The sequence below is a fragment of the Monodelphis domestica genome, chromosome 7 (genome assembly GCF_027887165.1).
Source record: "Monodelphis domestica isolate mMonDom1 chromosome 7, mMonDom1.pri, whole genome shotgun sequence".
Taxonomy (NCBI): domain Eukaryota; kingdom Metazoa; phylum Chordata; class Mammalia; order Didelphimorphia; family Didelphidae; genus Monodelphis; species Monodelphis domestica.
The window spans coordinates 153,257,817-153,282,528 of record NC_077233.1 but is presented as its reverse complement, the minus strand read 5'-3'; the positions used below and the strand labels follow the sequence as shown (position 1 = coordinate 153,282,528).

Genomic DNA, 24,712 nt, shown 5'->3' with positions numbered 1-24,712 from the left:
AGTGGTTAGCTGCATCAGCACCATGGAAAGCAATTTCCTCCACCAAGTTACAACAGCAGGTTCTTCAGTTTGGCTGCTGACCCTTTGGTTGCTGATGCCTCCAATACCAGATTGTATTAATTCAGTGGTTTCAGCAGGCTTGGCCATATTTTTTTATTAAAAAATCAACTTGTTTTAATAATCACAATATAAATTAATGTAGATGCAAAGAATTCATTTAGGGATCACATTACCAACACTGAGAGAACGGAGTGCTTTATAGATCATATGTTGTTCTGTGCACTGCTACTCTACTTTATCTACCCATCTAAGCTGAAAAAAAAAAGAGAAAAATATCATTGACAACCTTGAATAAATGTTGTATCCTGTCCGCTATTTCTGAGTTAACCTAAAATATTCCTTATTCTCTGATTAAACACATCTCCTTTCCCACCCACAGTTATGTCATCACATTAATACTCTTACCACCACCTTCTAGTTGTGAAGACTTTTTGGTAGCACCTACAATTATATGACTGACCAGCTCAAACAGGGGAGAGAATTCTAGTAGGAATCAGTCAGTTTGTCATATTTAATTTCAGAGAGGGGAACAATCTGGAATGAGGAAACTGAGGAAATTGAATTAAGCATCTAGTCCATGGTTGCACAACTAATGAATGACTAAGGCCAGATTTTTATTTAGATCTTCTTGACTACAAGCTCAGGATTCTACCCACTTGTATCACCTGATTGCCCACTTAATCAGTTTAACTCGGGATTTTTTTTTTTGTAAAAATGACACTTCCCAACTGTTCTCCTCTCTCTCCTCTTCTCCCCACCTCTATGCTTTGACTTTGAACTATTTCACATTGGCCTAAGCATTGTTTTTTGCTATGTGAAGAGCATGCAGGGGTAGAAATGGATTTGAACTCTATCAGATATATACACTTAAAAGGTTCATTATTATGGTCTCTTGAATGCTGAATCTCTTAGCAGGGATATTTTGTAGGACAAACCAAGTTCTCAAACTTGCTTACCAAACACAAGCCTGGAGTGTCACCCCTTCCTTGAACTAAAATATTTTTCAGTTGTCTACATGATTTTTTATGCAGAGATTTTCCTCAAGAAGTGACCCAAAATCTCTGGAGATTTGCAGCAGATGCTCCAAAATAAAGCCTGACATTGCCCATGGATACATAACAGGAACATATCTATACTTACATATAATGGCTCACGCCCTGATTTAGAGCTAGATACTTCCATATTAATAATGGCTCTTCATATTTCCACATATTTTTGGTCAGTCATCTACAAACTTATCATCTTGCAATGAACTCTTTCACAAACAGACAGAAACTCCAACTTACTATAAAATCTATTATTCTTGGTAGTATAGCCTTACACCTGCCATATATGGAGTATAATATTCAATGATCTTTTAGAATTAAGCCATAATATGGGAGAAGGATATGATTATCTAGACAAACCAACAAACATTAAGTGATTACTAGAAATTAGTTCATGTTTTCCTCTTTCCCAATCAGAATTCAACAAGCATATATGAATATACTATTTAACCTCAAAACTGAGGGGGGAATACTCTATACAACAAGCTTTAAAAACAAACTTGTAGTATAAAACATTGAACTTTTAAGTCATATTATTGTTCATGAGAGAATATGTGTGCATTCCTATGAAGTGTCTTTGGTGACATTTTGTAATCTCTATTCTAGGTGTAATATTTTCTTTTAGTTCTTCTCTTTTCTATCATAGTTACACCAATGACTTTTCCCAATTGTCAAGCCCATCCTAGCTTTATTCAAGAGAAGTATCTACTTTCAATGCTCCCTGAACTACCTTCCCTCACTTCAAAGTACATTTCATTCCTGCCCCTAATTTGATTTATGTTGATGGCTTTTTGTGGAGCAAGTTATCTCTTCATGGCCGGATAAGAATGTTGATGGCACATGAGCTCAGGCAATCAGATATGGTATTAAAGTCAAGCAAGTGTTCAATACAGAGATAAATCAAAGGCAGATCTTGCCATAAAGACAGAGGAAATCACAAACATATAAAAAGAAGAATTAATAAGTACAAGTCCTAGGGCAAAGATTATTTTTGTCTCTATCAATTAATATTACCTATTAGATAGGAGATGCCTGGTATCCACACATATTATTTCTAGGAATAAAAAGATCAAAAGTTTTAAGAAGAATCCTGACAATACTTAGGGTAGAGAAAATTATGTTAGCATTACATAATATCTTCTTGTCCTATTTTGCCCCCAGAACAAGGGCCATCAAACCTACTGTTCTCTACATCTACCAAATGTTCACAGTTAGGCAAAATTTTGATATCCAGTACAATGAAGTGTTGTTAACTTTAAAATTACAGGTTCTTGAGTTGGAAGGCATTTGTCACTTAGTGCAAGTTTTCATGAGCATTACAAATCTACTTACCTTTATAGTAAACAAATTAATCTTGAAGTCTCAGGTGTATTTATGACCCCTCATACAATGTTCTCTACCATTGGGTCTTAGATAACCTATGAATTATTTATCTTGGAAATATAGATACTAGGATCCAGTATGCCTATTATCTTAGTGTTTAGCAGCTTAGGTAGGGCATCGCTTCAAGAAACAGACCAATGATATTGCTTCTAGCCTAACCCTTGAAACCATCATCCAGGGAATCAACACTTGTGGGGATGAGATTTGAAATCTACATCTGAAGGTGCTCTAACCATTACTCCTTCAGCAGTAAAAGAAACACATTTTCTCAACATCAGTGTCTTCAGGGCTACCAAATAGTTCAACAACAACAAACAACAACAACAACAACAACAACAACAACACACATAGAGTGTTATCAGAAGTACCATTAAAGAAGATTCATTTGTTTGGCTTCTGTACCCTAAGGACCATGTGGACCTGTAGCTAAAATCTACAGCCTGTATCATTTCCCTTTATTTGAATGTAAATTTCTTAAGAAAAGGGATTGCTATGCATTCCTATTTATATCCTCAGTGCTTAGTACAGTGTTCTGCACAGAAAAAGTACTTAAGATATATTTTTATTCATGCATTCATTCATGTTTCAGGCTCTGAAAACCAGAAAAGTGGAGAAATGCTCTTCCACTCTCTCTACTATCTCTTCTAGGAGACAGGACAAATAACTTTATTTAATCATAAATAACACTTGATATTGGAGAAATACAAACATTGGATCATTTAATGGATTTTTCTGTATTCATCATTCTCTCCATACTCTGTGAAAATAGGATTTCCAGTCCTCACCTGGGTATTAATTCCTGCTAGTGTAAATTAGTGACCTAGTTCTTCATTTTTGTTTGGTTTGTACATTTCTTTTTTTCTATAGAATTTTGATATTTTTGTTTTCTTACTCCCTCTCATCCCTCTGTCTAGATGATTTAGCTAAGAATCTATATTTATGTCCCAAGAATCCCTTTGCATCAGGAAAATATTCCATACACAAAGATAATGGCTTAGCGTCACTTATCCTTATGAACCAGAATATTACATTGCATTGAGTGATTATGTCTTTAGTCTTTACAATCATTTACCTCTACTTGGGAGATTGTCTTTCCTCTTAGACTTCAACACAGTGCAGATTGCTTTGCCTTGATTTTTCTTTCTCAAACAAGTGATTGCCTCCTAATAGGGAGCTCCTTGGGGGTGATGATGAGTTCCAATGATTAGTCTTAATGGAAAAATATGTTGCTTCAGAATTTTATGTACTTACATTTTATTTGTAAGTTTTTCTAGGAATAATTTTCAAGTTGTGCAGGAAGGAACATTCCAACTGTGTAATGAACTAAAGGAAGCCGGACTTGCTCAGGAATAGGGGACACAGGAAGAAAAGCAGATTTATTTTGTTTTTTACCAAATTTCATTTGGCCAAGGAACACAGTGAGAACCACTGTCCTGACCCCATAGTAGAGGCCCTCCAAATCACAAAAGAATCAATCTGGTTCTGGAAGACAATTTAATTCTCTTGTTGTACTTAGAGATTACTTGGTCTCTGAGGCAATTTAAAGTTCTTCATTGGATATATACAGAGTGAAAACTTTATGATACTTCATGATCAGGGCCCCTAAGGCCCAATTACTTGAAACTTATTACATTTTACTGTGTATTAAATATAACTATGTTTGAATTCAGTACAACAACATAGTTATTTAAGTTCAGTTAAATCAAACAAATATTTCTTAAGCTGTCAGAAGCCTCATAGTATAATGGAGAGAGACAGGTGACTTTAAAACCAGAAAGACAAGAGTTCAAGCCCCACCTTTGACAGATTATTTCTTTGTGACACTTAAAAATTATTTTGCCTCTCATTGCTCTACACAACTCTCTAAAACTATAAATTGCAGAGAACTTGTCAACTTGTGTTAGAGAGAGTTTTATCACCACAAAATCACATAGATCAATAACATCAAGAGGACCAGTCTTCATCAGTGTGAAAAATACTATGCTAGACAATAATTCAAGGAATAGGTGACAAGGAGTGATTTTAAAAATGAATGAAATAAGGTCTTTTCCCCCAAGGGATTAATGATCCAAATGGGAAGAGAATGTACCTGGAATGGAGAAATCTAGGTGTCTTCTCCATGTGTCTTCTCAGTGTTATAGAAACCATATTCACAGATCATAGGCACTTACACAAGAGATATCATGGAGATATGGGGAGGAAAGAGTAATCTCAAAAGATTAAGGAAGCACAGCATACCTTGTGCCACATAGATCTGTCTCTACTAATAAGACTCCATAGTTAAAGCATTTTGGATGTAGCTTGAATAAATACTAACAACAAGGATAATAAGAAAATACCTCTAAAACAAAATGGTACTTAAACTGAAATTTAAATAGAGATAGGTATTTCAGGAATTCCAGGAAGAGGAGCAAAGAGGTAGACTATTCAGGTATGAAGTATGACTTGGTACAGAAGCACAGAATTGGGTCACTGATTAGAGTGTATATGGGAACATCAGTCAAGTAAGCCAGTTTGGCTAGAATGTAGAATGTTTAAAGAGGAGTAAAACATAATAGATCTGAAAACGGTAGATTGGAATCAGATTAAGTGCCAGAGGTGTTTGTATTTTATCCTAATGGCATTTAGGGAGTCACTGATATTTCATCATCTGAGTAGTGACATGAGCAGAACTGCGCTTTATGAATCAGATAGCTGGATGGATTGGAAAGTAGAGAAACAAATTAGATGCAAGGACATGTAAGAAATTAATTTTAGGCTTTTGATTAAATAATGAGAATTCTAAGGTAATATTGTGGTCATTGATTTAGAATATTATAATTCAAGTCAAAATGACCTTTAGTAGTGTTTATTTACAAAGAAGTGGAAAGAGTAAAAGTAGAGAAATGTAAGAAGAAGGTAGAGAAAATGTCTAGCCTATCACACTAAATGTTGCTCTTGTGTCCAGTTCAGTTCTGGCAGGGGTCATTAACCCCCAGCCAAAGGACCTGGTGGTGTCATTTGCAAGGGTTCCACCAGCACATCCTCCTCTAGGAGAAGGAGGCCTCTCTGGAATTAATCTCTCCTGAGGCCAGAAAGGGAAGGCCAGCTACTCACACACCAAGAAGTCCAAAGGAGAAGATCCAGGAGCAGTCCTCCAAGAAGCAGGCTAAGAGCCAAGGTCCCAAGTCAAAGCCAAAGTCCAAGTTCAAAGCTACTTCTAAGAGAGAAGCCAAAGATCCCTGGACAGGAAGTTCAGGACATTTTATAGTCCTTTTCCCACCTCATTTCCTGTCCCTTTCCCTCTTCATAGGGGCCATTCACAGCTTCCAAATTGTCTAGCCCTGTAAGGAATGAAATCTATGGTTTAACTAAATATATGAGAATTCTAAGATAATACTGTGGTCACTAATTTAAAAATATTATAGCTCAAGTCAAATTGACTTTCATAATTTTATTTACAAAAAAAGTAGAAAGTGAAAGTAGAGAAATATAAAGGAGTGTAAGAAGAAGTCTAGCCTATCACCCTAAATATTGCTGTGGTCCCTGGCTCAACACAGGAAGAGTTCCTTAACCCCTCATTTGGAGGGCTCAATGGCAAATTAAACAAGGGTTCAACCCATGTGGCCTCTTCCAAGATGGGGAGGCCTCTCCAGAACTAATCTCTCCAGAATCCAGGAAAGGAAGGGTCAGCTTCTCATTCACCCAAGCCAAAGCTACAAAGGAGAACATCCAGGAGCAGCCTTACCAGAAGCAGCCCAAGAGCCAGAGTCAAAGGTCAAAGTCCCAAGTTGTAGCTCAGAGTCACAGTCCAAACCTGAGATCCTCAAGCTGAAAATTCAAGCTGAAGACCCTGTTGGACAGAAAGTTCAGGACTTTTATAGTCCTTTACCCCACATCATTTCCTGTTCCTTCCTCCACTTTAAGGGAGTTAATTGCATTCTTTAAATTTGCTCAGCACTGGCCAGGGTGGCAATGTCTGTGGGATCCACCTCTCATATTCCCTGAAGGTGTAAACTCATCAAAGGATTCACAAGTTTCTGACTTATTGAGTTAAAAGGGTGGAACTCGTCAAGTGACAACTCCCTTACTTTGTATTAAGTAGGGGTGTTTTTAAGTTTTTGATTGATTAATTTAAAAATAGACAAAGAGAATAAAGAATTCAAATATATATATGTACATATATATTTGTCAATATATGGTCTCACTAAATCTGATTCGACAACATCTCTTTTCAGCTTTTAAAGATTCTTTCACCTTTGATTGACTTCTCAATCCTCTGCATTAAAGGTATAAATTATTGTGGAGTAACAAGCAAAAAGGAGTCATTGTTTGACTCCTGGTTTGTTTGAGAAGAGTTGTGACTCTCCAGCTGAAACTCATTCCATTGATCTCATGTCAGCAAATCATTATCCTCATATCTTTCTCCTTTAATCTCAAAGAAGGAAATATTTCTTCCTCCTACCCATTCTCTGTATTTCACTTTTTCTTATTCCCTCACATCTCCTTTTCTTATGGATATAATCTCTTCTTTTCAGACATTACTATAATTCCTTCAGGTACATTAATTACATATGGCACTTAATATGTTTGTGGTGATCACAATTGAGACAGTTGAGGTAAGTTTTCTGGGCAAGATAATAGTTTATCAATAGTGACAACTATACCAGTTAAGAAAATGTGTCACTCTGGCCAGCTCAATAAAATGAGGGACCCCAAAAGGATGGAAAAGACCATGAAATCCAATAGGAGGGGTTGGGGTATGGGAAGTTGGTAAATCTCATGATCAGATGTGAATGGGAAGAAGGACTGGCCCTCAAATATGGATGATAATGCCCCTCTCTGCAATATCGTTCAATCATTTCTTACTCTTCATGACCCCATTTGAGGTTTTCTTGACAAAGACATTAGAGTGATTTGCCATTTTCTTCTCCAACTCATTTTACAGATGAAGAACTGAGGCAAACAGTTTTAGGTGCTTTACTCAGGGTCATGTAGCTAAAGGTATCTGAGGCCAGATTAGAATTTAAGATGAGTCTTTCTAACTCCAAGTCTACCACTCATTCCACTATGCCATCCACCTGCCCTTCTCTGACCTTTAAGGGATGTTAATCGGGATCACCAAATTAGCCTTCCCTTTGGAAAGATCAACTCACCCCTAATTTTAACAAGAAAAAGCAAGAATAAAAGAATTATCCCTTCAGGAGAAGCCCAGCTCAAGGTGATTCTTCATCAAAAGGTAAGCAAAACAGGGGTCCCAAGTAAACTGTTTAGCAACCAACGTATAAGGTTAGTTGAATGTCAACACTCCCTCTTAATCACAACTCTAAGCCATTTCAGACTGGGAAAGGCAGCATTTTAAGCAAATATTTAAAATCAATGCAGCAGTAACAATCACATTATAAAATTAACATAGTAGAAATCAGAAGCAATATTAATATTTTATCTCTAACAAGTTTCAAAGCCTTTCCCAAACTGAGTTGGGTAATTTTATGTATGGGAACTTCCAGTGAAATGCAGTGCAGTTTTGACTTGTTTTGAATTACCAAGCCTGAAAACATCATAACTGGTGTCCAAATATATCCTTTCTATCTCTCAAATCCAGAGCTTTTCTCACTACAACTTTCTGCTTCTTTACTCTTGTTAAAAGGATAGATTATTGCTTTTGAAGTCAAGATTACCTAGTTCAAATCCAACCTTTGACACTTAAAACATTTTAATTGATTTTTAGGGGTTTGCATCATTTTCACCTCCGAACATGGCTTTACACTCTCCCCTCCCATTAAGCAATCCCTTATAACAAAGAATTTACTTTAAAAAGAAAACAGTTCAGTAAAAGTGAACAGCATATCAATTGATTCTGATATTATATACAATGTTACCCAACCATAACCATCCATTTCTGTCAAAAAGGAGGGAGATGTATATTCTCAACTATTCTCCACGTCCAGTCTTAATCATAATAATTTAAACAGTGTTTTGTTTTATCTAATATTGCCCATCAGATTAGCTAAATAATTTAATATGTGTACTATTGCATTTTTAGACATAACATCTTAAGTTTTCATTAACTAAATATTTTCCATTTTACAGTGAAAGGAGTCTGCAATTTTTATCCTTTTCTTCTTGGAAACTTCCCTTCATTTATTACAAAGTAAAAAGCCATATACTTCTTTTTTTTTTTTTTGCAAGAAATTATCAGGGAAAACTGCCCTGATATTCTTTTTTTTTTTTTAAATATATTTTATTTGGTCATTTCCAAGCATTATTCGTTAAAGACATAGATCATTTTCTTTTCCTCCCCCCCCCACCCCCCATAGCCGACACGTAAGTCCACTGGGCATTAGATGTTTTCTTGATTTGAACCCATTGCTTTGTTGATAGTATTTGCATTAGAGTGTTCATTTAGAGTCTATCCTCTGTCATGTCCCCTCAACCTCTGTATTCAGGCAGTTGCTTTTTCTCGGTGTTTCCACTCCCATAGTTTATCCTTTGCTTATGAATGGTGTTTTTTTCTCCTGGGTCCCTGCAAGTTGTTCAGGGACATTACACCACCACTAATGGAGAAGTCCATTACGTTCGATGATACCACAGTGTGTTTGTCTCTGTGTACAATGTTCTCCTGGTTCTGCTCCTCTCGCTCTGCATCACTTCCTGGAGGTTGTTCCAGTCTCCATGGAACTTCTCCACTTTATTATTCCTTTTAGCACAATAGTACTCCATCACCAACATATACCACAGTTTGTTCAGCCATTCCCCAATTGATGGGCATCCCCTCATTTTCCAGTTTTGGGCCACCACAAAGAGCGCAGCTATGAATATTTTTGTACAAGTCTTTGTGTCCATTATCTCTTTGGGGTACAGACCCAGCAGTGCTATGGCTGGGTCAAAGGGTAGATATTCTTTTAGTACCCTTTGGGCATAGTTCCAAATTGCCCTCCAGAATGGTTGGATCAATTCACAGCTCCACCAGCAATGAATTAATGTCCCTATTTTGCCACATCCCCTCCAGCATTCATTACTTTCCTTTGCTGTTATGTTAGCCAATCTGCTAGGTGTGAGGTGATACCTCAGAGTTGTTTTGATTTGCATCTCTCTGATTATAAGAGATGTAGAACACTTCTTCATGTGCTTGTTAATAGTTTTGATTTCTTTATCTGAGAACTGCCTATCCATTTCCCTTGCCCATTTATCAATTGGAGAATGGCTTGATTTTGTGTACAATTGATTTAGCTCATTATAAATATGAGTAATTAAACCTTTGTCAGAGGTTTCTATGAAGATTTTTTCCCAATTTGTTGTTTCCCTTCTGATTTTAGTTATATTGGTTTTGTTTGTACAAAAGCTTTTTAGTTTGATGTAGTCAAAATTATTTATTTTACATTTTGTGATTCTTTCTATATCTTGCTTGGTTTTAAAGCCTTTCCCCTCCCAAAGGTCTGACATGTATACTATTCTGTGTTTACCCAATTTACTTATGGTTTCCTTCTTTATGTTTAAGTCACTCACCCATTTTGAATTTATCTTGGTGTAGGGTGTGAGGTGTTGATCTATTCCTAGTCTCTCCCACACTGTCTTCCAATTTTCCCAGCAGTTTTTATCGAATAGTGGATTTTTGTCCCAAAAGCTGGGATCTTTGGGTTTATCGTATACTGTCTTGCTGAGGTCGCTTTCCCCCAGTCTATTCCACTGATCTTCCTTTCTGTTTCTTAGCCAGTACCAAATTGTTTTGATGACTGCTGCTTTGTAATATAGTTTTAGGTCAGGGACTGCAAGGCCCCCATCATATGTGTTTTTTTTCATTATTTCCCTGGATATCCTTGATCTTTTGTTCTTCCAAATGAACTTTGTTATGGTTTTTTCTAAATCAGTGAAGAAGTATTTTGGTAGTTCAATGGGTATGGCACTAAATAGATAAATAAGTTTGGGTAGGATGGTCATTTTTATTATATTGGCTCGTCCTATCCATGAGCAGTTAATGTTTTTCCATTTGTTCAAGTCTAGTTTTAGTTGTGTGGCGAGTGTTTTGTAGTTGTGTTCATATAGTTCCTGTGTTTGTCTTGGGAGGTAGATTCCTAGGTATTTTATTTTGTCTAAGGTGATTTTGAATGGGATTTCTCTTTCTAGTTCTTGCTGCTGAGCTGTGTTGGAGATATATAGAAAAGCTGATGATTTATGTGGGTTTATTTTGTATCCTGCAACTTTGCTAAAGTTGTTGATTATTTCAATTAGCTTTTTGGTTGAATCTCTAGGATTCTTTAAGTAGACCATCATGTCATCCGCAAAGAGTGATAACTTGGTCTCCTCCTTGCCTATTTTGATGCCTTCAATTCCTTTATCTTCTCTAATTGCTACTGCTAGTGTTTCTAGTACAATGTCAAATAGTAGAGGTGATAATGGGCATCCTTGTTTCACTCCTGATCTTATTGGGAATGCATCTAGTTTATCCCCATTGCAGATGATATTAGCTGTTGGTTTTAGATATATACTGTTTATTATTTTTAGGAATGACCCTTCTATTCCTATGCTTTCTAGTGTTTTTAATAGGAATGGGTGTTGTATTTTATCAAAGGCTTTTTCTGCATCTATTGAAATAATCATGTGATTCTTGCTAGTTTGCTTGTTGATGTGGTCAATTATGTGGATGGTTTTCCTAATGTTGAACCAGCCCTGCATCCCTGGTATGAATCCTACTTGATCATGGTGAATGATCCTTCTGATCACTTGCTGGAGTCTTTTTGCTAGTATCCTATTTAAGATTTTTGCATCTATATTCATTAGGGAGATTGGCCTATAGTTTTCTTTCTCTGTTTTTGACCTGCCTGGTTTTGGAATCAGTACCATGTTTGTGTCGTAAAAGGAGTTTGGTAGAACTCCCTCTTTGCTTATTATGTCAAATAGTTTGTATAGTATTGGGATTAACTGTTCTCTGAATGTTTGATAGAATTCACAGGTGAATCCATCAGGCCCTGGGGACTTTTTCTTAGGAAGTTCTTTGATGGCTTGTTGGATTTCAATTTCTGATATGGGATTATTTAGGAATTCTATTTCCTCTTCTGTTAGTCTAGGCAGTTTGTATTTTTGTATATATTCATCCATTTCTCCTAAATTGGTGTATTTATTGCCATATAATTGGGCAAAGTAATTTCTAATGATTGCCTTAATTTCCTCCTCATTGGAGGTGCTGTCCCCCTTTTCATCTTTAATGCTGTGAATTTGCTTTTCTTCCTTCCTTTTTTTAACTAGATTGACCAGTACCTTGTCTATTTTGTTTGTTTTTTCAAAGTACCAGCTTCTTGTCTCATTTATTAAATCAATAGTTCTATCACTTTCGATTTTATTAATTTCTCCCTTAATTTTTAGGATTTCTAATTTGGTTTTCTGCTGGGGGTTTTTAATTTGATCGCTTTCCAGTTTTTTCATTTGCATTTCCAATTGATTGATCTCTGCTCTCCCTTGTTTGTTAATATAAGCATTCAGGGATATGAATTTACCTCTGATTACCGCTTTGGCTGCATCCCAAAAGGTTTGGAAGGATGTTTCGCCATTGTCATTTTCCTCGATGAAATTATTAATTGTTTCTATGATTTCTTCTTTAACTAAACGGTTTTGGAGTATCATATTGTTTAATTTCCAATTGGTTTTAGATTTGGTTTTCCATGTACCATTACTAATCATTATTTTTATTGCCTTGTGATCTGAGAAGGCTGCATTCATTATTTCTGCTTTTCTGCATTTGTGTGCTATGTTTCTGTGACCTAATGTATGGTCAATTTTTGTGAATGTGCCATGTGGTGCTGAGAAGAAGGTGTATTCCTTTTTATCCCTATTTATTTTTCTCCATATGTCTATTAATTCTAATTTTTCTAAGATTTCATTCACTTCTTTTACCTCTTTCTTATTTATTTTTTGATTTGATTTATCTAAATTTGATAATGGTTGGTTTAAGTCTCCCACTAGTATGGTTTTATTGTCTATTTCTTCCTTCAATTCTCCTAGTTTCTCCATTAGAAATTTGGGTGCTATATTATTTGGTGCATACATATTGATTAATGATATTTCCTCATTGTCTATAGTCCCTTTTAACAAAATATAATTACCTTCCCTATCCCTTTTGATCAGGTCTATTTTTGCATTGGCTTTATCAGATATCATGATTACCACTCCTGCCTTCTTTCTATCAGTTGAAGCCCAGAAGGTCTTACTCCATCCTTTAATTCTGACCTTGTGGGTGTCAACCCGCCTCATGTGTGTTTCTTGAAGACAACATATGGTAGGGTTTTGGATTCTAATCCATTCTGCTATTCGTCTACGTTTTATGGGTGAGTTCATCCCATTCACGTTCAAAGTTATGATTGTCATTTGTGGACTCCCTGGCATTTTGATTGCCTTCCCTAATTCTAACCTTTTCTTCTTCGGCTCTACCTTTTAGTCCAGTGATTTACTTTGAAACAGTCCCCCTTGTCCCCTCCCTTGATGTTTCCCTTTTTAGTCCCTCCCTTTTTGTTCCCTCCCCCTCCCCCCTCTCTTTCCCTCCCTTTTTGTTCTCCCTCTCCCCCTCCCCCCCTTGGTTTTCCCTTCTCATTACCCTTGTTGGGTAAGATAGAATTCAAGATCCCAATGGATCTGGATGTTTTTCCCTCTCAGAGCTGATTTCCCTGAGATTGAGGTTTAAGTAACCCCCCCCCTCTCTTCCTCTCCTTCTTATAGGAGTTTTCTTCCCCTCCCCTTCCCATGTGAATCTTTGTGTGAGAATGATTATTCTACTTGGTCTTTCTTTACCCCCTATTTATACATTACATTTTCCCCACATGTTAGTATACATAGGTTGATATAAATGTAGTCCTTATAGAAGAGAGTTTGAGTAAAAGAAGAAGATAACATTTTCCCCTTTCCTTAATATTTACCTTTTCAGGTATTCCTTGCTCTTTGATTTTCGGTATCAAACTTTCCACAGAGCTCTGGTCTTTTCTTTGCAAAAAGTTGGAAGTCTTCTATTTTGTTGAATGCCCATACTTTCCCTTGGAAGTATATAGTCAGTTTTGCTGGGTAGCTGATTCTTGGTTGGAGACCCAGCTCTCTTGCCTTTCTGAAGATCATGTTCCATGCCTTACGATCATTCAGAGTAGAACTTGCAAGGTCTTGGGTGACCCTGATTGGCATTCCTTTATATCTAAATTGTCTTTTTCTGGCTTCCTGTAGGATTTTTTCTTTTGTTTGATAGCTTTGGAATTTGGCAATTATATTCCTGGGAGTTGTCTTTTGGGGGTTTAGTGTAGAAGGTGTTCTGTGAGCTCTGTCAGTGGCTGTATTGCCCCCTTGTTCTAGAATCTCTGGGCAATTTTCTTTGATTATATCTTGTATCACCATGTCCAGTTTGGTGTTTATTTCTGGCTTATCTGGGAGTCCAATTATTCTTAAATTATCCCTTCTCCCCCTGTTTTCCAGATCTATCACCTTGTCGGTGAGATATTTTATGTTCTCTTCTAATTTCTTGGTATTTTGGCTTTGCTTTATTGATTCTTGCTCTTTTACACGATCGTTGTCTTCCAGCTGCCTGATTCTGGCCTTTAAAGCCTGGTTTTCTTTTACAGTTTGGTCAAACTGGTTTTGTAGATGCGTGAATTTCTTTTGCATTATTTCCAACTTTTCCTCCCAGAAGGCTTCCATCTTTTTGGTCATTTCTGATTCAAATTCTTCATAGGTTTGTGGAGAGTTTCCATTTCCTTTGGAAGGTTTTGGAGCATTTTCTTTTATATTATCTTCTGTCTGCTCTGTATTTTGTATTTTGGCTCCATAGAATGTGTCCAAAGTCGCCCCTTTCTTCTTATTTTTCTTGGTATTTTGGGGCTTCTGTGGTTCTGTGGAGTTTGCCATTTCTGAATGTGGAGGATTAGTTTTTCTTGTCTCTTTCTGGTGTTCAGAGGCTTTAGTCCTGGGCAGATAGTTCTATGGGCTTTCCCTGGGTTAAACTGAATATGCCTCACTGGAACTGGAATGGAAGGGTCGGACCACGAGGCCACACTCTCCCCCCGGCTCGCTTTCCGGAAGTTGCCTTCAGAATCGCTGGCCGTGAGGCTGTTTCCTCGGCCTGCGGGGGGATGGGCTGCAGCTTTCCCAAGCTCCGGGCAAGGACTTTCACTGAGACTTGGATAGCAGGATCCAGCCCGTGAGGCTGTCTTGCCCGCCCTGAGGGTTACTGTTGTTTTGACCAGCTCTCTGCAGCGGAAGCCCCAGGCAGTAACTTTCACCGGGACTGTAGAAGGCCCTGAGGGTTCTGCTCTCTGAGCCCGGCAGGGCTGCGGCTTCCGGGAGCCTTGGACTCTGCGCTCCTACCCCTGAGGTCCGAGTGATCTCGGGTTCTGGCTTTTAAGGGGAGCCGTACCTTTTGAACCGGGTCCAGGTCCAGGAGGAGGGTTCCCAGGGTCTGTGCTGTTGATCGTTTTGAATTTCGGCGCCTTAGGAGCTTATCGTTTGAGATCGGTCGGGAAGGGTTTTCAGGAGATCTGAGCTTTAGCTTTCTCTAAGCCGCCATCTTAACCGGAAGTCTCCATATACTTCTTAAATATCCTTGAAATGAAAATATTTGAACCCTCTTCTTTGCAAATAATCTCGTGACTTATATTATTATAAAAATTCTTCAACAAGCCAAAAATATTAATTAGCCTCATGTAATACTAATTCTAAGGGAAGCAAGTCATTCTTCTCAAAGGGGCATTTAAGCCATCTTCATTCCCTAAAACAAGGATCAACTTTCTTACTATAATCTCTACGTAGTTGGGTGCATTTCTGTTATCTGTCTTCCTTCAATAAACTTTTCTTTGTTTTTTTTGTTATGCAAGGAGTTTTCTAGGAGGTTTTTTGATATTTTGTTGTTTCATTATTATCACTTTTTAAAAAGAATATGGTGCAGTGACATGTCCTTCAAATTCTCTCTTCAGAATTTAGTAGCTCCTAAATTTCATCTAATTGAAGTTTAGAGGTAAAACTATCATTTCTGATTTACCCACACTGGTCAACAATACATTATTTTCTTCCTTGGAACTAAGCATATATACCTTTGACATCAATAATATGAAGCCTTTGCCTACAATTGGTGAATTGTTTCCAATTTTGTTAAGATATAGTACTGATATACAAAGCAGTTAAGTGATACAGTAGATTGAGTGCTGAACCATCAAGGAACTCCCTAAGAAAAAATCTCCAGGGTCTGATGGATTCACAAATGCATTATATCAAACATTTAAAGAATAACCAATGCTACAACCATTACACAAATTATACAATTTGACAAAATAATCAAAGGTGTATTACTAAATTCATTTTATGTCACGAATATGATACTGATTTCCAAACCAGAAGACCAAAACTCAAAGAATGAAAACTATAGACCAATCTGCTTAATCTACATAGATGCAAAAATCTTAAATAAAATACTAGCAAAGAAACTACAGCAAGTCATTAAAAGGTTATTCACTATGACTATGACTAGGTAGAATTCATACCAGGAATGAAAGACTTGTTTAACATTAGGAAAACCATCCACATAATTGAACATATCAATAACCAAACTAACAGAAATCACATGATTATTTCAATGGATGCATAAAAGCCTTTGACAAAATACAACACCTATTTCTATACCAAAAAGTATAGAAATAGGAGAATATTTCCTCAAAATAATAAACAGTATTTATTTAAAACCATCATCAAGTATCATTTGCAATGGAGATAAGTTAGGAGCCTTCCCAGTAAGATACAGAGTGAAGCCAGGATGCCCATCATCACCTCTATTATTTAATATTGTATTAGAAACACTAGCTTTCTCAATTAGAAAACAGAAAGAAATCAAAGGAATTAAAGTAGACAGTGAAGAAACTAATCCATCACTCTTTGCAGATGATATGAAAAAATACTTAGAGAACCCAAGGAAATCAACTAAAAAGGTGGTGGAAATAATAATTTTAACAAATTTTCAGGGTACAAGATAAACCCACACAAATCATCAAATTTCTACTTATTTCCAATAAAAAATCAGCAGCAAGAATTAGAGAGACTCCATTTAAAATCACTCTAAGAGAAATGCAAATTAAGACAACTCTGAGGTACCATCTTACACCAAGCAGACTGGCCAATATGACAGCGAAGGAAAGTGATAAATGTTGGAGGGGATATGGCAAAAATGGGACACTAATGCATTGATGGTGGAGTTGTGAATTGGTCAAACCATTCTGGAGGGCAATTTGGCACTATGTGCAAAGAGCTTTAAAAGATTGCCTGCCCTCTACTGAAAATATAAATAACATGGAATTTAGGCTTTGAACAATGATACATGTATAACCCAATGGAACTGCTTGTCAGTTCTGGGAGGGGGAAGAGAAGGAGGGGGTGAATCGTGAATCATGTAACCATGGAAAATATTTTAAATTTAAAGAAAAAAAGAAATAAAATTACTCCAGGTAATATATAATATTTAGAAATCTATCTGCCAAGACAAACTCAGGAATTATATGAACAAAACTACAAAACAATTTTTCAAGCAAATAAAACTAGATTTAAACAATTGTAAAATCATTAATTATTCATCAGTAGGAAATGCTAAAATAATAAAAATGTCAATCCTACTTAAACTAATTCATATATTGAAATAGAAATGTAATCTTCAAGGTTCTACCACAATATTCCATGCCATACCTATCAAACTACCAAACAACTTTTTATAAAATTAGGAAAAATTATTATAATATTTCTATGAAAGGACAAAAGATAAAAAATATCAAGGGAAATATTTTTTAAATGTGAAGGATGGAGGCCTATTATTACCAAATGTCAAACTATACTACGAAACAATAATCATCAAAACAATATGGTACTGGCTAAGAGACAGAAGGGTGGATCAATGGAATAGACTTAAGGTAAATGACCTCAGGTAGATAGTGTATGATAAACGCAAAGATCCTACATTTTGGGGCAAGAATGCACTATTTGACAAAAACTGCTAGATAATTGGAAAATAGTATGGGAGAAATTAGATTTAGATCAACGTCTCACACCCTATGCCAAGATAATTTCAGAATGGGTAAACAACTGAAATATAAAGAGGGAAATTATATGTTAATTAGGTTAACATAGAATAGCATACCTGTCACATCTTTGGGAAAGGAAAGAATTTAAAAACTAGCAAGAGATTGAGAACATTACAAAATATAAAATGAATAATTTTGATTACATTAGATTAAAAAGGTTTTGTGCAAACAAAATCAATGCAACCAAAATTAGAAGGGAAGCAACAAACTGGGGGGAAATTTTTATAGCACAAACCTCTGCCAAAGATCTAATTTCTCAAATTTATAAGGAACTACATCAAATTTATAAGAAAGCAATCCATTCCCCAATTGACAAATGGTCAAAGGACATGAATAGATAGTTTTCTGATGAAGAAATCAAAATTCTTAATAATCACATGAAAAAAGTGTTCTAAATTCCTCCTTATTAGAGAAATGCAAATCAAAACAAAACTGAGACACTAATACACTGCTGGTGGAGCTATGAACTTATCCAACCATTCTGGAAGCTTATTTGGAACTATGCCCAAAGGGCTTTAAAAGAATGTATACCCTTTGATCCAGCAATACCACTACTAGGTTTGTGTCCCAAAGAGATAATAATGAGAAATGTTTGTACAAAACTATTTATAGCCCTGCTCTTTGTGGTAGCAAAAAAATTGGAAAATGAGGAGGTGTCCCTCGATTGGAGAATGACTAAATAAATTGGGGAATATGATGGTGATGGAATTTTTCTGTGCTATAAGGAATCATAAACTGCTTCATATCTATATGAACTGGAAGAACCTCCAATAACTGATGCAGAGTGGAATGATCAGAACAAAGAGAACACTATACACAGAAAGTGAAGCTTTGTAAAAAATACAATGTAATGGAATTTGCTAATCCAAGACAATCCCAAGGTTTGGGATAAGGAATAAGGAAGAATACTATCCATATTTAGAGGAAGAACTGTGGGAGTAGAAATACAGAATAAAAACAAATGACTTATCTGTTAATATGCATATATGAATGGGGTTTTGGTTTTAAAAGATTGCTCTATTGCAAAAATGAATAATATGAAAATAGGTATAAGTGATAATATTTGTATAACCCAGTGAAAGTGCTTATTGGATGGGGGTTAGTGTAGAGGAGGAAAGGGAAAGGAGGGAAGGAAAATGAAATATGTAAACATGGAAAATATTTTTAAGAGAAAAAAAGAAAAAATACTATCATAATTTTAAGGGGAGAAGAATAAAATTCCTTCCTTTTCCAATATTTTATGTTCTATCCAAGTTCCTTAGTCATTGAACATCAGAATCTCACTATTTTTCTGGTTAAAAAAAAGAATGCCAATGGTGCACAAATTAAGTTTGAAATGCAATGTAGTCCTCAATGAAATACCATCCAAGGAAGCAGTTTGTACTCAGGCTTGTATCCGTGGACTTATCCGTGACCCCTTGCTATATCTCACCTCCCATATCCAATCTCTTGCCAAGACTTGTCAATTTTACTTCAGTAATCTCTCAAATATATTCCCCTTTCTCCTCTGACACAGCACTAGTGTAATTCCTCGTCACATCTTGCCTGGACTATGTAAATAGACAGCAGATGTGTCTATCTTTCTCAAGTCTCTTCCCACTCTGATCCATTCTCTGTCAAGCCACGAAAGGGAACCATCCCTACTCACCAAATTCTAGGATCAAATATAAAATGATATGTTTGACATTCAACATCCTTCATAATACTTTCTACATTTCCAGTCTTTTTGCATCTCATTTCCTGGCATATACTGGCTTTATGCTCCATATAGGATTTGTGTTCCATAAATGAGACATTCAATTTCTTGTCTCCTGGCATTTTCCCTGGTTTTCCCATATGTCTGGAATGTTCTGCCTCCTCAACTCCATCCATGATTTCCCTGTTTTCCTTTTATTCCAAACAAAAAATGTATGTTTTCTTAGAAGCCTTTTCAAGTTTCCCTTAATTCTAGTGCTTTATTGATAACATATATAGCTTGCTTCATATACACTTATTTCCATGTTGTCCCCCATTGCAAGCACTTGAGGGCAAATAATATTCCCTTTTCCTTTCTTTTTCGTATCCACAGCACTTAGCACAGTGTCTAACACATAATAAATGTTGAATGTTCATTAACTGACTAGAGAAGCTACCATGTGCATACATATAATAATACATTCTGTTCATTCTCTTCCTTGCCCTAAGTTCTACCCAAAGGTCTTAAAGTATTGCCACACTGTATATTCATTTTATAAATGAAGAAATTGAGGCTCAAAAAGGTGAATACCTTCCCTTAGATACATAACTAGTAAAAATGAGGAGGTTGGGATGAAATGTCCAGATCATTCAATTCTAAATCAATGAATCTTTCAACAACATATCAGTGGTTCCTGAAAAGGTTTCATGATGTCTTGAAATTCTAAGCAGGCTTGGTAGTTTTTGACCAATAGGGAGAGAAATTGGACAATGCAATTTAAAAATAAAAAACTTTTTTTACATACAGTATGACTAATTGGACTTTACAATTACCAGTATCAGAAAGAACAGGGAAAAGTCAGAGAATTTAGTCCCAAGAAGGGCCCATCTTATGTTTCTCTCTTATTCTTTGCAATTTTCCACCCAGCCACCAAAGTGATATTTCAGATGTATACGTCTGGGAATGTCATATGTGCCCCTCCACACCTCTAATTCATAAATTCGAGTAGCTCCCTATTCCTTTTAAGTTCTAATACAAATTCCTTCCTTTGAAAAAATCCATTTTAAACATAATTCCAACCTTCTTTGCCATCCTTATAATATTATTCCACTACACACTCTATACAGAACAACTATATTAGCCTTTTTGCTATTCTCTTTTCTGACTTCATATGCCTATAATTCACTTATCCCTTATATCAGATTCTTGCATCCAGAGTTTGGCTCAAATGCCATCTCTCACATGGGGACTTTCCTTTTTTTCCTCTCCAAGATATTCATGCCTCCCACCAAAAACTGTTTTACAATTTATTTTGTATATATGGAGTGCACATATTTATGTATACATGCTAGCTCTCCCAAAAGAATGGAAGCTCTTTGAAAGCAAAGAATGTTTTATTTTTGTCTTTATATTATCAGCATAAAGCAAGAGCCCAGCAGTTAGTGGATGCATAATAATATTTTCTGACTGAATTTATTGATGGAACTCAGGCATTGAGTAGATATCTTAACTGGTTTTCCAGCTTCTCTTCTGTACATTCTCTCATTCACTTGAACAAAGGACAAGGACTTTCACATTTATTTGCTAAAAATCTTCCTGCCCAGCAGTTTCACTGCCTCTTTTACATCCTTGTTCCTCAGACTATAGATTAAAGGATTCATCATGGGTGTCATGACTCCATAGAACATGGAAATGAGTTTGTCTGTGGTTTGTAATTTATCTGAATTAAGTGATGGTTTGGATTTGGGTTTCATGTACATGAACAGGATGGTTCCATAGAATATAATCACAACAGTCAGGTGGGCTGAGCAGGTAGAAAAAGCTTTACTTCTCCCTTCAGCTGAGTGGATCTTCAGGATACTGGAGATGATCAAAGTATAAGAGACAACAATGAGTAGCAAAGGAGTTAATGTGAATACTGTAGTGGCTACTAACATGATAAATTCATTGCCAGAGATGTCAGCACAGGCCAGTTTCATGACAGCTAGGATTTCACAGCTGAAATGATTGATGACATTATTCCTGCAGAACGGCAACTGGACCACAAGAATTGTTTGCACCACTGAGTTGACACCCCCTGCTGCCCAGGAACCAGCTGCCATCTGCACATAAACAATCTTGCTCATGATGATGGGGTACCTCAAGGGATTACAGATGGCCACATAGCGATCAAAGGCCATCATGGCCAGGAGTACACATTCTGTGGTCCCCATTGCTAAGCCAAGGAACATCTGCACTGTACACCCAGAAAAAGAAATGGTTTTTCTTTGAGATAAGAAGCTCACCAATGTAGGAGGAATAGAGGTAGATGTGTAGCAGATGTCCAGGAAAGAGAGGTTACTGAGGAAGAAGTACATGGGAGTGTGGAGGTGGGGGTCCAAGATGCTAATTAAAATTAGGATGCCATTGCCTAGAAGAATGACCACATACATTACCAGGATCAGGACAAAGAAAATAATCTCAAGCCTAGGATAGCCAGAAAGTCCTTTTAGGAAGAATTCTGTCACAGAGGTTTCATTTATCTTTTCCATTTTACCTGTAGAAATTCAAAGATCACAGAAAAGATGTTTTATCTTTGGTACATTCAAATACATTACTGCTCAGCCACATTTGTGTATCATGTACTAACTGGGAGCTTCAATGTTGCAGGTGGTGGTTGACCACATCACTAACATGTATTTGAAGTTTTTAAAGCTGTATATAAAACTGAACTAGCATGTCAGTATTGAACTAGACCTTGAATTTCCAGCCTCTTTAGCTGCCTTCTGCTATCTTTCCAGTCATTCCCTGTTCCAAAGCTACCCCTGCTGTCACATCCCTCTGCTCCCTGCAACCAGGCCAGCACGCACAGCACAAGGAAACCCCAATGGCCTCCACTTCTCCCACCTCTGCGAGCATGCCACTGCCTCATCAAAGGAATAGGCATGGACTTAGGGCTATGACTTGGACAGTGCCAAAGATAATCCCAGCCATGGAGAAAGGGCTCTTGAAAACAGACATTCAGATTTCTCTTCCTTTTCAGTTTTATAGAGTTGCTTCATGTTCTACGATGACTGCAAACACTTCATAAATGTAGGAGCTGTTGTTATCGATCAAGATTACAGAGGAAATACTTGTGTAGCACTAATTATGGCAAAGAAGTGTATGAAATGAAAAAGGGTGACTGGATCGCAAAGCTGATTTCTGAACCTGTTTTTATGCAAAACTCTAGGAAGTCCAAGGAGAAGATGACAATGAATGTACATCAGGAGGTTTTGGTTCTTCTGGTCAAAACTAAAATTATATGTGTATGTGTGATAACTTTTCCCACCTCACTCTAAGCTCATCATGCAACCATACAATCTTCTATTGGTACCTAATGGAATATTGGGCTTGATCTACTTCAAAGAATACGTATATATCATTTTTATTCAGTCATTTGCTGTTTGGCTAATTTAGGTGATTTCTAATTTTTTTGTGATTATAAATAGTATTGTAAACTCTGAGGAAATTACTGTCTTTAAAGTTATAGTGGTAGTCAAGGTGTAATCTCAATTATAGGATTATTGAATAAAAATGAATTTTATTTCAGAAATTATTTTATGCACTACATTTTCCATTCCATTAGCACATAGGAATGTGTACCTTCTCAACATCCCTGCAAGCATTATTTTGACTTCTCTGTCAATTTGGCCATTAGTGTGAGATAACACTTGAAAGTTTTCTTTGATTTTTTTTTTTGGTGATCCTTAGTAAAATCAAAGATATTTTCCAAATGATTGTTGACTGTATATATTTTCTCTTTCATAAATTTTCTGTTCACATTCTTCAATCAGTATGACCTGGGACACTAATCTATTTATAATGCTATTTTTTATTTGTTCTATTGTATTCCCAATATGTTATCCTAATTTTAGTATAATTATATATTTTTATTGGCACAGCTTTTTCACACAATTCAATCTATGTACATAGCTCCAATAAATTATTTTTAATATGTAAATTTTTGCCTGTCTTGAAGGCTGAAATAAATACATTCCATTTTCCTTATTTTTAAAAGTTCTTCTATACACTAATATTTAATTAAATGGCTCAGGTGAAATTTATTGTATTACATCATGTGAGATAAGAACAAAATTTTTTTCCATATTGCTAACTAGGTTTTCCAAACAATTCATGATATAATGACTTCCTTGTTCAGTTCTCATTTTCCATATATTGCATGCTGTATGGATAGGGATGTAAGCTATGACTCATGAGGTTTCAGTTCAAGTTTTTCCTCTGACGCATAACCTGGGATCCAGACTGACATCTTACGGTCCTTAAGCAACTCTAATAGATTATGAGTTACTAATATACATTGGTCAAATTTGTAGAGGTAATGTCCTAAAAAGGGATTCCTCTATATTAATAAAATCTTATATCTTCACTCACCAGAAAATATGTGTTTGGTTCTTTTTCTGATGTCTGTTTCTTATGTTATATTTTCTGGTGATTTACACTACTCTTCTGCCATTTTTATTTGTCTTTTTGCCAATATTAGACTGTAATATTGTAGATTAAGTGCTTGAAGAGACATTGGATATCAGTTAGTTTAATAATTTAATTTTACAGATGAGGAGAAAAATCCTGGAGAGGCAGCCCAGGTCACAAAGTGATTAACAGAGACATAGCTAGCTTCAGAGTTAGTGGAACCCAGAAAGCTTTTGTGTTAACTAAAAGAGCATATCTATTTTCAATAACAAGTTATCTCACATATTACTCCCAAAATGAACCGAATATCACTTGTTGCAAAAAGTACAGGATTTCTTGCCACCTTGATCAGCTCATTAAGTCTTAATTTTTTAGATAATTCAACTTTGTAAACAATCATACCATTTTAAAAATGACATTTGATCTCTACAGTAACTAAATCACAGGTATAATGTTTATTTCTATTCCTAGTTTCCAATATTGATTCCAATAACTTATTTTCCCATTTTTCCTACCACTTATAATCCTAGGGTCAAAATGAATAACTTATCAGCCTTAATTCATCTGCAAAATATGAAGAATATTAGTAATATTTCATTCACAGTATTTTATAGGACTCAAATGAGACAATATGTATGGTTTATATTGATATATAAATCCAAATCTAAATCTAATTATTATTTTAACTCATAGTAGTCCATGCTAAATAAGAGTATTGAAAATAGAAAACATTTTTGCCTGTTTTTAGTGGAGAAAGGGGGACAGCCAGGTGGTAGAGTGAATAGAATGCCAGCCCTGCAATCAAGAATACCGGCTTAAGGCACTGACTAGCTTAACTATATGACCTTGGACAAATCACTTAACTCTGGTCCTTGGTCAAGTCAGTTAACCCTATTTGCATTAGTTCCTCATCTTTAAAGATGGAAAGGGAAATGGCAAACAACTCTAGTATCTTTGCAAAGAAAACCTCAAAAGGGATCATGAAGAGTCAGACACAATTGAAATGACTGAATGGTGGAACAAGGACATGA

General features: G+C 36.1%; 1 protein-coding gene and 1 pseudogene across 1 annotated transcript; one reads left to right on the top strand and one right to left on the bottom strand.

The window, feature by feature from the left end:
* Positions 1 to 20,806: 20,806 nt before the first annotated feature.
* LOC100013147 (olfactory receptor 13C9-like) lies at positions 20,807 to 21,760 on the bottom strand. The gene has a single exon (XM_001367512.3). The coding sequence runs from the start codon at positions 21,758 to 21,760 to the stop codon at positions 20,807 to 20,809; it is 954 nt and encodes a 317-aa protein (XP_001367549.3).
* Positions 21,761 to 21,869: 109 nt separating this feature from the next.
* LOC103093728 (deoxyuridine 5'-triphosphate nucleotidohydrolase-like) lies at positions 21,870 to 22,506 on the top strand (annotated as a pseudogene).
* Positions 22,507 to 24,712: the final 2,206 nt, after the last annotated feature.